This window comes from Dipodomys ordii, unplaced genomic scaffold (assembly GCF_000151885.1).
Source record: "Dipodomys ordii isolate 6190 unplaced genomic scaffold, Dord_2.0 Scaffold315, whole genome shotgun sequence".
In the NCBI taxonomy this organism is placed as follows: domain Eukaryota; kingdom Metazoa; phylum Chordata; class Mammalia; order Rodentia; family Heteromyidae; genus Dipodomys; species Dipodomys ordii.
The window spans coordinates 233,207-245,439 of NW_012267531.1; the positions used below are offsets into that span (position 1 = coordinate 233,207).

The window sequence follows — 12,233 nt, forward strand, 5'->3', positions numbered from 1 at the left end:
GCCCCTCAGAGCCCCACAGAGCCCGCAGAGCCCCTCAGAGCCCTCAGAGCCCCTCAGAGCCCCTCAGAGCCCCTCAGAGCCCTCAGAGCCCCTCAGAGCCCCACAGAGCCCCTCAGAGCCCCACAGAGCCCCTCAGAGCCCTCAGAGCCCCTCAGAGCCCTCAGAGCCCCTCAGAGCCCCGCAGAGTGGGGGACAAGCACGTTATTGTCTACTTGCTAATAAACTGGATGGTAGAGAAAGGACTTGCATTGTTCCAAGTGTATTCTTCTGGGTCCTTCTGCCAGGCCCAAAGTCCTTAATCCCTGAAAGCCGCCCTGGGCTGAGCAGGGAGCTGGGCGTGCTGGGGGTCACGCTCCGAGCTGGGGGCGAAGGGCAGCCGGGCCGCGGGAGAGCTGTGGACGGGCATTTTTCTGCCCTGGTGCAACCATTCTTCTTAAGAAAGGGGAGTGGGAAGCAAGGCTTCTCGAGCAGGGCTCTGCGCCTTTGATCACTTGGTGAAGGCTGGGTTAGCAACGTGGGCTTCCAGCCTCTCTGGCGGGAGCCCAGGACAAAGGCCCGGCTCCTGGGGTGGTGGCTGTCTGCCCTTTGATCTCCCTGGAGACCCCAGGTCAGGGCATTTCACACCCAGGCCCCTGCTGTGGGGGTGAGCGGGTCAGCGAGGTGGGTGAGCCTCCCCTCCCCCCCCCTTCCACACGGCTGAGCTCACATTGTTAGAGGCTGAGCCCACACTTGAATGGAGCTGCAGAGCACACTCACTGGGGGGCGGGGAGGGGGGCGGGGCGGCAATAGTCAGCCCTCCCGGCTTGGTCCCCAAGGCCTTCCTGCCCTGTGGCCTCCCCAGGCCAGCCTGGGCACAGGGCACCCAGACTCCGTGCACCGGCTGGCGGTCACCAGTGAGCCCCAGCCCAGGCCCACAGGCCCAGGTCTGCTCAGCTGCTTTTCTGGACGTGTACGCTTCCATCTGTAATAAGTGTCGCCCAAGTAATTCACTAGGTGTGAGTCGGTTACAAGTGTGAACAGACAGGACGTCCTTCACTAAAATAGGCTGTGTAATTCTCAAGTATCTTGGTGTCACAGAAGGAAAAGATTTCTGTCTGGAGAGCGAGGAGAGAGGGACAAAGGAAGGAGTATGAGTTTTGCTTATAGCTCTGAGCTCCAGTCACTGAGAAATTGAAAAGGAAAAGCTACTTAACCAGGGCTGGGGGCATGGCTCAGGTAAGTAGAGCATACTGCCTGGCAAGAGTGAGGCCCTGGGTTCGAGCCCCAGGACCACCAAAAACAAAAATCAATGAGACACAGCAGCATTATTGGACAAGGGGAAAAGAAACTTTAACTAAAATTGCTAGGATAGTGTTATGTCTTAAAAACAAAGACAATCATGAGAAGCAATGTGCATGTTTGAGTTTTCTTTTTGTTTCTGCGCTCAGCGTCATGTGACGTGCGTGTGGGGCCTCGGGCGGCAGCTGGCACCAGGCAGGGCTCTGGCTCCTGACGTGCGTGTGAGGCCTCGGGCGGCAGCTGGCACCAGGCAGGGCTCTGGCCCCTGGTGTGGCTGTGGCCCTTCAGGGAACTCCACTGTGGCCCGCAGTCCTGCTGTGTAAATTAGGGGCTGCTCATCTTACTTGTTTATTTTTAAATTATCTTCAAGTAGTTGTGCAGAGTTGGCGTTCAAAAAAGCAGTGTGCGAAACACAGTGTCTTGATCAGGCCTCCCCCCTCCCCCAACAGCTCCCCTCTGGGCCCGTGTCTTCTACGTCTTTGTTCCAAAAATGCCTCCCTCCTTCCTTCGCTCCCCAGGCCCCTTCCTCCCTCTGTCCACGGCCCCTCCTTCCCCGCCCCGTGTCCCTCCCTCTGCCCTGTGACTTTGCAGGTGTGGGCCCCACAGAGACGGTTATGAGGCTTTCCCTGGCCTCTGCTTTATATTAGTTTTTTTTTATATTTCAACATTTCTTCTTATTAAATTGCTATTTTATAGTATTATTACTCAGAACTAAAGGTCTTTCATTGAGATTTAAAGATATAACAGTAGAGCTCTATAGCCAGTGACTGTATACAATGGCCTCTGCTTTAGAGACCGCTGCACAGGCCCGTTTCCTAGACCCGGGAGCCCTGGGTGCAGGGCCCTCCTGACACTGGCTTTGTCTACACCCTGGCTTCCGGTCAGGCTGTGCGTCTCCACGTGAGGACCATGGGAGCCCAGCACAGTTTGTCAGGAGGTGCGCAGAGAGTGTCGCCTCATCTGGGGCTGGGACAGGGCTCAGCACGGCAGCAGGCCCCAGCACGGCCCAGTCCCCGCGCCACCAAAGGAAAGGGCAAAGGCTCCCTTTAGCGCTCTGGGGGACCCTGGCCTGCTGGGGGGGACGCTGGCCTGCTGGGGGGGATCCTGGGTAAGCCTGGCCTGCTGGGGGGGTGACCCTGGCCTGCTGGGGGGGATCCTGGGTAAGCCTGGTCTGCTGGGGGGTGACCCTGGCCTGCTCTGGTGATCATGACCTGCTCTGGTGATCATGACCTGCTCTGGTGATCATGACCTGCTCTGGTGATCATGACCTACTCTGGTGATCATGACCTGCTCTGGTGATCATGACCTGTTCTACGTGATCATGACCTGCTCTGTGTGATCATGACCTGCTCTGGGTGACCCCGGCCTGCTCTGTGTGATCATGACCTGCTCTGGGTGACCCTGGCCTGCTCTGGTGATCATGACCTGCTCTGGGTGACCCTGGCCTCCTGCTCTGGTGATCATGACCTGCTCTGGTGATCATGACCTGCTCTGGGTGACCCTGGCCTGCTCTGGTGATCATGACCTGCTCTGGTGATCATGACCTGCTCTGGGTGACCCTGGCCTGCTTTGGTGATCATGACCTGCTCTGGGTGATCATGACCTGCTCTGGGTGACCCTGGCCTGCTCTGGTGATCATGACCTGCTCTGGGTGATCATGACCTGCTCTGGTGATCATGACCTGCTCTGGGTGATCATGACCTGCTCTGGTGATCATGACCTGCTCTGGGTGACCCTGGCCTGCTCTGGTGATCATGACCTGCTCTGGGTGACCCTGGCCTGCTCTGGTGATCATGACCTGCTCTGGGTGACCCCGGCCTGCTCTGTGTGATCATGACCTGCTCTGGGTGACCCTGGCCTGCTCTGGTGATCATGACCTGCTCTGGTGATCATGACCTGCTCTGGGTGGCCTTGGCCTGGAATTTGGGGGCAGCCATGGTCAGAAACCTGGGTCTTACCCTGTGGAGAGCTGCAGAGAACCCAAAGGATACTCTGACTCACATGCCTTCTCTCTGGTGCGAATATCGAACACATGGACAGAATATCAGTGTACCTTACTATGTGCTCATCTAACAACAAAGGACAGACCTCAAAAACAAAGGTTCTTGCTGCAAGTGGCCTTGACTGCATTTACAGAGAAGGGGCAACCACCATCCCATTCCCCAAGGCCCCCCTTGACGGCAGTGCCCGCGTTACCATAGCAACCACCCCCCATCCCCAGCCACCGCAGAGCAGCCAGACGTGCGGTCTCACCTTTGGCCATCTTATTGAGAACCATGTCAATCAGGATGTAGGTTCCGCTCCGGCCTGCACCGTCACTGTCAACAGAAGGAGAGAGAATGAAGATGCTGCCGGCCCGGCACGCCCGCCCAGACTGGCCGCCAGCGCTCCCTTCATGCTTAAGTGGGCTGCCAGAGGAGGGAGGTTGCAGGGGAAGGGGGGAAGAGGGGGGAATGGAGAGGGGAGGGTGCAGAGGAAGAGGAGGAGGAAAGAAAGGAGGGGAGGGGCCAGAGTGGGAGGCGTAGACCCTGGGGCTTCAACCATCCTCCAGGATGGCGCTGCGCGTGGAACGCAGTTTCCGTTCTTTTCTATGTCTATCCCCTGCCCTTGGACCAGAGCTGGTAAACATGGCCAGATGGGGAAATGGAACGTGGTTTGAGCGCGTCGGGGCGGGCGGCGCTGGCTCTGCTCCCCGCGCCTGTCCTTCCTGAAGGTGTGCGGTGTGCAGTGTGCCCCGCCCCGGAACACGCCAGGAACACAGCGAACGTGTAACCGCCGCACAACTACTACACTAGTGGTGAGGATGGCAAAGGTAATCAAAGTGCTCTCACTTCACCTCGGCGTCCCCGCTGACCTGCAGTGCCACCAGCAGCGGCACTGACTTGACAATAGCAAATGGAGAAAAAAAGAAAATGCCTTTTCTGGGAGAAAAGCTGCCGGCTTACCTCTCGGCATGAGCAAAATGCCTCCCCACGCCCCGCTCCCTACGAGGACGGAGACACCCCGGCCCAAGAGCCAGGCTGCTCCAAGCAGCGTAAGCTCCGTCTGCACGCACACCAGCCACACTTCCTCCCCCAGGAAGATCAGTGGGCACTTCAAGGGCAAGGTGACCTCGCCCTGAACAAGACGGGAGGACGGAGTCATTGGGCTGGTCTGTTACTCCCAGAGCCCCGCAGACCCACAGGCCGCTCTTCAAGGTACAGTCGCTGCCCTCGGCTCCTACGCATTTCTCCAAACAAATGGTCCAGAAAAGCAGCAGAGGGAAAGATCGGAACTTCACCCATCCACGCATGTACGTGTTCACCGCGCCGTGACCAGGGCACGCAGCCACGCACACAGCTCCCCGCAGACCTCACAGCGGGCACGCCTCTGGTGAATGTGTCTGACTTCCGGGCAGAGCAGATCCCAGGAATAGTTGAAGAAATACTGCAAGTCTTCGGATGGACTGTGGCTCGTCTTAGCACATTCATGGGGAGAGCCATGTTCTACTCTGTGAGAGGCAAAGCCGTAGGCAAGCACGGGCCCCTCACACGAGTGCACGCACACGAACAAGCACATGTCCACATGTGTGCACGCACACGGACAAGCACACGTCCTTCTTGGCTGAGTCCACAGATTTCATACTTGATCTTTGGAGATACTCGGGTTCCTTTTCTTTCCAGGCAGAAAGAAATATTCTATGAGCCAGTTCTAGAAAAATGGAACACGAGCGCCTCGCCAAAGGTAGTTGAGCACTTGGTGCAGTGAGGACTGCGGCTGAGCTCCATTCCCACCCGGGCAGATTTAACTACTTAAGGGTATGCGCCACCAGTAGCCGGGCTCCTGGGGTTCAGACTGGTCTCTCTGTGGCCTCAGGCGGGTCCTCTTCCCTGCAGGATTCCAAAGCCTTGCTCAATGCAGCGGTGGCTACCGTGGGACAATTACTTTCCATGGAAAGTACTGGCACCAAAAAGATTTAGGGAAAGGCCAGGTGGTCAGACGGGGTGATGTAGAGACAGGGCGATGTGGAGACCGGCTGAGGCCGGGTCCCTGGTAGAAGGCAGCTCTTACGCAGGACGGATGCCGACTTCATTTAGCCATATGCAGAGCAAATCCAGTGAGTATTGTTTGCTTTTAGAAATACCAACTAGATGTATTTGTTAAGCAATCAGAAAGTCCAGCTTCTTTATTAATTATATTAGTTTTTTAAAACAGCACAAATTTAAGCCAGGTGAGAAGTTGTACTTGCCTGCAATGAACAATTATTGGACAAGAACGGCCCCTGTAGCTCTTGTTTACTTTTCTGAAATAAAAAGAAATATAAGGATTATAGCCATGTGCTGAGCTTCCGTACTATCCAAAACAGCCAACAAGCCAATGCCTGCAGCCCATATATATCATTGATACTATTTTGTAACAGCCTGTTTGGGCCAAGAACAGATACAACAGACACCAGCCATTTCCAGGGTTTTCCTTTTCAACATCAACTCAATAAACCAGCTTTAAAAGCAGTCCTTACACTCTCAGGGTGTCCCCGTCCCCCGACCCCCAGTGACTACTTTAGGGATCGGAATGAGAGAGCCAAGGCCCCCAGCCCTCCCCCAGCCCTCCCCCCTGCAGACCCGCCCTCCCTCCCCTCAGTCCTCGGTCCTCAGCTGGGGTGTGGCCTTCTTTGACGCGTCACTGAGACTTTGGAGCTCTGCAGTAGAAATGCAGAGCTTCCACGCACCATGTTAGCACGCGGTGCGCGCAGATCCAGTGTGGCTAACTCTCTCCTTGGCCTGTGGGCTTTGGGTACAGATATCTAAATCTTTTTTGTTTTCATAAATCTGCATTTGCTTCAAAGCAGCTTCCTCCTGCAGGATCTAGACCAGCGCTGTCCAAGGTAACAATGAGAACATATTTAACATTTGGCTAACCACCCCTATCTAAATCGGAGGACTGATTTCACATTCACTGTGTAAGCTCCGATTGTTTCTTTTTTAAAAATTCAGTGAACAACTAAACATGTTTTCAAAGCATATCAAAATTCTTAGTGAACTATTTCACAGAAAGAAAATTAAAGACAGGATCTCAATTTACTGGAAAGAAAAAGGAGTGACAGATGCATTCCAGAACATGTGATGATGAAGTCCGGCATTACAGGCCCAAGTGTTATGCAGTGACGGCGCGGGGAGCCATCCCCTGGCGGGGGGGGGGGCTGGGTGCTGGGCCCTGTGGAGATGCCCTGTCTGGAGGAAGGGGCGGGGGGGGGGGGGGGGGGGGGGGGGGGGGGGGGGGGGGGGGGGGGGGGGGGGGGGAGGCGGCCCTGCCACCGGTGCTCTACAGAGCTTCAGCTCCATGCGGCTCGTGTCAGAGGCCTGCCTTTTCCCGTTCTCCTAGTCCCTCTATGGAGCTCACAGAAGGAGACCTGACGGGGGGAGTCTGCACCCCGACCTACAGAGAGGAGAGGAGGCTGGGGGTCAGGCGTGAGTGGTGAGGCTCGGCCGGCCTCCGGCAGACAGGCCAGCACGCAGCCCCGCCTGCAGCTGCTGCCTCTGCCTCTGAGTGCCGCGGCCCTCGGGCGGGGGGAGCTGGCGGCCACACCAGCTCTGAGCCCCTTCATGGATTGCCACCACTGCCGGGAGGCTGGGCAGCGAGGGGAGGGTAGGAGTGGACCCCCGGGGCCCGCGCACCTCAGCGCCTCAGCGCTCCCGGTCCTGAGAGAGCCGGCTGCCCTGCCCGGGCCGCGCGGGCATGGGGAGCGCTGGCTGGTGGGACAGACGCTGGGCCCCAGGGACCCCAGGCAGGGCCGGGGCTGCCTTCTCCACGAGACAGCACACAGGCTTGGTTGGGATGCAGGTTAGTGGCCGAGTGCCAGACAGGTGTGCGTGAGGCTCTGGGTTCCCACCCCCATGCCAAAAAACAAAACGAACAACAACAAAACAGCAAAAAGTCAAAAGAAAAAATGGTATGCGTGCCATCCAGCAAGCTCACGGGTCAGCCTGGCCCGGGCCGGCCTCCCCCTTCAAGCCTGGCCCTGGCACGGGGCATTGTGGCCGGGCCGGGTGCTTTCTAACCACATCACCCAGGAAGGAGTCCGCCATTAATAGCTGCTCAGTCCCAGCCTGCCAAATGCGCCCCTGACCTGGCCAGGCAGGAAGTGCTGGGAGGGGCGTGCTGCAGGCTGGCACTTCTCTGTGCGCCCTGCCTGCAGTCCTCCCTTACCACACGGCTAAGTGCGTTCTCTCCGGGGTGTGGCGGCCGGCTGCCCGAGGCCCCGCCCAGGCTAGACCTACTTACAAACAACCAGGGCCACCGAGGAGAGGCATGGTGAGACCCCGCAGTGGTGGCAGGTTTGGAACGTTATTGGCACGGAATCATGCACGTCCCTCGGCTTAGCACAATGACACACCATAGAGAGGAAAGCAAAGCCACCGCCCGGGGAGCCCCGTGTCCGTCCGTCCATCCGGCGGGCCTGAGATGCAGATGCAGACCAGTCATGAAGATGAGCAGTGCACAGCAGTCTCAGTTTACTCTGACAAGGTGTCAGTGAGCGAGAGGTCTCCGGCACTGAGAGACAGCGAGAGGATGCACACTTCCACCGGAGTTCACCGAGAAGGACCGGTTAGCGATGCACACCAGCCCTGGGCCACTGAGTGGCAGGCGCAAACCGACAGCAAGCAAAGGTGAGGTCGTTAAAGACGCAGGGTCGCCCGGTCCCTGCAGCAGGCACAGTTTCCAATGATCACTTTTGTGACTATGCAACTGGGCTCATATTACTAGCTGCAACATCACAAAAATGACACCGGCCACCGCTAATTAGCTGGCAAAGTAAGGGTTTGTCCATTGTACAGTGAGCAGCGTTAGTGGATGTTATGACACACAGCAAGAAGGCGAGAGAGAGAGAGAGAGAGAGAGAGAGAGCATGAAACAGAGCCAGAGAGAGGAGGAAAGGGAAGAGTAAGAGGGAGAGGCTTGAAAGCACAGCCCTCACATGTGATGCTAATGATCTCTTAGTGGCTTCTCTTTAAAGTGTAAATGTGCCCCCTCTAGGCACCAGGAACATTTAATTACACATCGCGGGTGCCTGGTGCACACGCAGGCCCAAGCCTACTGTCGGAGACAAGGAACCCTGAGCCGACTGTGGAGTCCCAGCAGTCTCCAGCGCCTCTCCGGCTGCCGGCACCCGGGTGGCTGTTTCACACAGACAGCAGCAACCAGTGCCGGGTGGTTACGTGGGCGCGGGCGGCATGGCTGCTGTGTCGGCGACTGGCTGAGGTGTGGAGAGGCCTCAGCAGCATCACAAGTCCTGACCAAGGAGGTGCGCGGCAGGCAACCTGGCCCAGCCACGCAACGAGGCTGGCCTACCGGGGAGTTTGTGTTCTTGTTAATTGCTCAAAAATTTGGATCACAGTCCTCTGGCTGAAGGGAATTCTGGGGATCCCGCTTTCACTCCTGCGTGACGCACTGTGAATCCTGAGGCTGGGGTGGGCATGTTCCATTTCATGGGTGGACACAGACACAAGCCTGTGTACACACATGCGCAGATGCCGGGGATGGGCTTAAAGACGGGCGGTGGGGTGGGCAGCCATCTTTGTAGCTGCATCCATTTTGCCAGGATCAGCACTTTTCTGAAGCCACCTTCGGCATTCTGCCTTTGGGAGGAAACCTGCGCTGAGAAGACACATCTAATGGCAGGAACCACAGTGGGCAGGAGGGAGTGGCGCGCAGTAGGTGGTTCATGGGGTGGGTGGTGAGGATTAATGCGCAGTAGGTGGTTCATGGGGTGGGTGGTGAGGATTGGTGCACAGTAGGTGTTTGTTTCATGGAGTGGGTGGTGCGCAGTAGGTGTTGCATGGAGTGGGTGGTGCGCAGTAGGTGGTTCATGGAGTGCTCAGGGTTCTGGGTCACCTCTGCATCCCCAGGGGAGGTGAGAACAGGCAGGAGCCACTGAACGTGTATGTGACACCCAATCCCTGTCTCTCCCAGAGCTCTTTCACAGGCTGTCTGATCCAAAGAATGTTTCAGACAAATGGTTTCTTTTGGTTTTTCAAAATGGACTAAAAGGCAAAAGAAACAGTATCCTAATAAGCTTACGATCTGCAATGTGCAAGTTCAAGAACCCCAGAGGTAACGCTGAAACTCCACCTTTATGGCAACTGGTTTACTCTTCTCACCTCCCCTGAACGGTGTGCGTGCAGACCGCAGGGCTGTTGGCTGTTCAGACACAGCCTCGTGCCTCCGCAGGCCCAAAGTCTCCCGGAGACTGTGAAATGCGAGGCTGCTGCTCCTCAGGGGGTAGCCAGGGGAACAGAGTGACAGATAACTAAAGCTTTGACTTTACGTGCTTTTCTTTTCGTTCTTTGTCTTCTTTTCCTTTTAATCTCAAACCTTCCTGTAAGACAGTCTAGCACTCATTTCGACAGCTGAGCAAATGCACTTTAGAGCAAGATAACTTACTGAGTGACTGGCTGACAACAGACCAAAACAAATGGAGTTTTGTTTTTAAGCTTCCCGTTTCAAAATCGCATTAATATCCACAGTCACGCCGGCCAGACCCAGGCTTCTATCCACAAGTGTGCTCCCATCACCCAAGAGGGTAGATCAGTAGCCAAGCAAAAACCTGGCTTGATTACTGCAACCTCACAAAACAGGAACTTCAGGAGGCTGGTGTTTGACTCCTGTCCTGACCGATGGCCATATTTCCACCATTCTAAGATGCCTGAACCCTTGCTTTTTGACACTGCTAACCCTGGAGACCAGTTCACAATGATCACTTGTTGCTAGATGAATCCTTCCTCTGTTTCCTGTTGCTGTCCTGTTGGAGCACAGAGGGACCATCTCCCGCGAGCGGCATCTTAGAAACATGGGAATCTAGCACCGGCCTGCGTCTCCTCCTGCCGCCCCCACCCTGACAGTGGCCTGCTGGCCAGAGCTTAGTTTTACCTGCGGAAGTCCAGGAGCGACCTTGTGGAGGAGGGGACACCCTGGTTGTGCCAGCTCAGGAAGTGGAACTGGGTCACGGTGCGCGTCTCGTTGGTCTGCAGGTTCTTGAGGTAAAAGCTCCTCACCAGGAAGTCCTGACACCAGATGTGCTCAGAGACCAGGTTGACCTGTGGGGAGGAGCAGGGGACAGGGCGGTGGACGCCTTGGGTCTGACACAGGTAGAACTGCGGCGGTGACATGCGTGACACCACCCCGAGGGCACTGGCTGGTCCCAGGGCCTGTCCCCACCCCCGAGGGGACTGGCTGGTCCCAGGGCCTGTCCCCACTCCAACGTGAGCTCACTTGTGCCTATGGTCTGTGTACATGCTGAAGCCACGGGCGTGAACATTAACTAACTACACAAACGACAACACAGCTGCAGCCATGCAGCCAGCCGGCCCTGTGTGCTTCTAAGTCATGCACACTTCAGAAAACGACAGCAATGGCTAGGTCTGCCCATGAGCGCACAGCAGGTGACCCCGGGCCCCTCCAAGGCTCTCAAAGTCTCAGCGAGGTTGGTGACCATGAGAGCCAGCGGCAGCGCAGCTGTGAGTGAGCACGCTTCAGGCTGCAGCCTGTGAGGCCTGCGGAGGGAGCGGGGGCCATGGATGGGCCTGCGGTGTGAGCAGGCCCTGTGGTGTGAACGGGGGCCGTGGATGGGCCTGTGGTGTGAGCAGGCCCCGTGGGTGCCCTGTGGTGTGAACGGGGGCCGTGGATGGGCTTGTGGTATGACTAGGCCCCGTGTAAGCAAGCCCGTGGGTGGTGTGGGTGTGACTGGGCATCGTGGTCTCTGATTCAATGGTCATGCTCATCTACGTCACCCGGATGTGGGCATGCAGCCCTGCGAGAGACGCTCCAGTGCTAAGGCCCCGAATTCCCATCAGAGCCACAGAAGACGCTTGGCCCAGGCAAAGAAACTGCCAGCCATTCCAACAAGGACAGTGTTCTCTGTGAGAGCAAACCCTGCTTGAGGCCTTGGTGGCCTTGCCGGATGGAGGTTTTTGTTGTTGTTGTTGTCAGCACTGAGATTGTGCAGGGCCTTCCTTCCTTTCTCCTCCAGCCCCCCCTTCCTTCCCTCTCTCTTTCTCTCTCTGTCATGTGAGTCCTGGGGCTTGAACTCAGGGCCTGGGTGCTGTCCTGAGCCTTTTTGCTGAAGGCTAGTGCTCTACTACTGGAGCAGCTTCACTCCCAGCTTTTAGCTGGTTAATTGGAGATAAAGAGTCTCATGGACTTTGCTGCCCAGGCTGGGTGGGGTTTATACAGTTTTTTTGGTCAGTCATGGGGCTTGAACTCAGGGCCTGGGTGCTGTCCATGAGCTTTTTGCTCAAGGCTTGCATTCTACCACTTGAATGAATAACAGCTCCACTTCCAAGTTTCTGGTGGTTAACTGGAGATAACACTCTCGTGGACTTTGCTGCACAGGCTGGCTTCAAAGCTCGATCCACAGATCTCAACCTCCTGAGTAGCTAGGGTGATAGGTGTGAACCACTGGTGCCGAGGGTGCATATGCAGTTTTAATGGCGGACAACATGGTTTACCCGAATCCTCACAACCCCATAACTGTGTGAGTGAAGCTGTTGGCCTCTCTGAGTATGGAAGGTGCAAAGCCCCTGCACATGGATGCCCCACCTCGTAGCCACTGGGACCACGCTGCCAGGGCCCCTTCACATACCTCGTAGATGTGGTAGAGGTTGGAGCCCTCATCCGGCCAATAGTGGTGGCACTGCCGGACGCCGTTCTCAGCCAGGGGCGTCAACATGGCGATGAGGGCACAGCTGCTCTCCCACACCATCTGCAGACGGGATGGGGCGGGGGGCAATGCGTGGGTCCTCCCGGGAGGGGGGGCAGTGTGTGGGTCCTCACGGGGGGGGCAGTGCGTGGGTCCTCACAGGAGGGGGGGCAGTGTGTGGGTCCTCACGGGAGGGGGGGCAGTGTGTGGGTCCTCACAGGAGGGGGGGCAGTGCGTGGGTCCTCGCAGGAGGGGGGGCAGTGCGTGGGTCCTCACAGGA

General features: G+C 57.0%; 1 protein-coding gene across 1 annotated transcript in view; it reads right to left on the minus strand.

Annotated features, from left to right (window-relative positions):
* Positions 1 to 12,233, minus strand: part of LOC106001556 (receptor-type tyrosine-protein phosphatase N2-like) — a 37,808-nt gene that overhangs the window by 12,466 nt on the left and 13,109 nt on the right. Inside the window, exons 2-5 of the mRNA XM_013036630.1 lie at positions 11,897 to 12,016; positions 10,186 to 10,352; positions 5,507 to 5,560; positions 3,532 to 3,596 (exon numbers count right to left, since the gene is read on the minus strand). Coding sequence (XP_012892084.1) covers positions 3,532 to 3,596; positions 5,507 to 5,560; positions 10,186 to 10,352; positions 11,897 to 12,016 — 406 coding nt within the window. The remainder of the gene's footprint in view (positions 1 to 3,531; positions 3,597 to 5,506; positions 5,561 to 10,185; positions 10,353 to 11,896; positions 12,017 to 12,233) is intronic.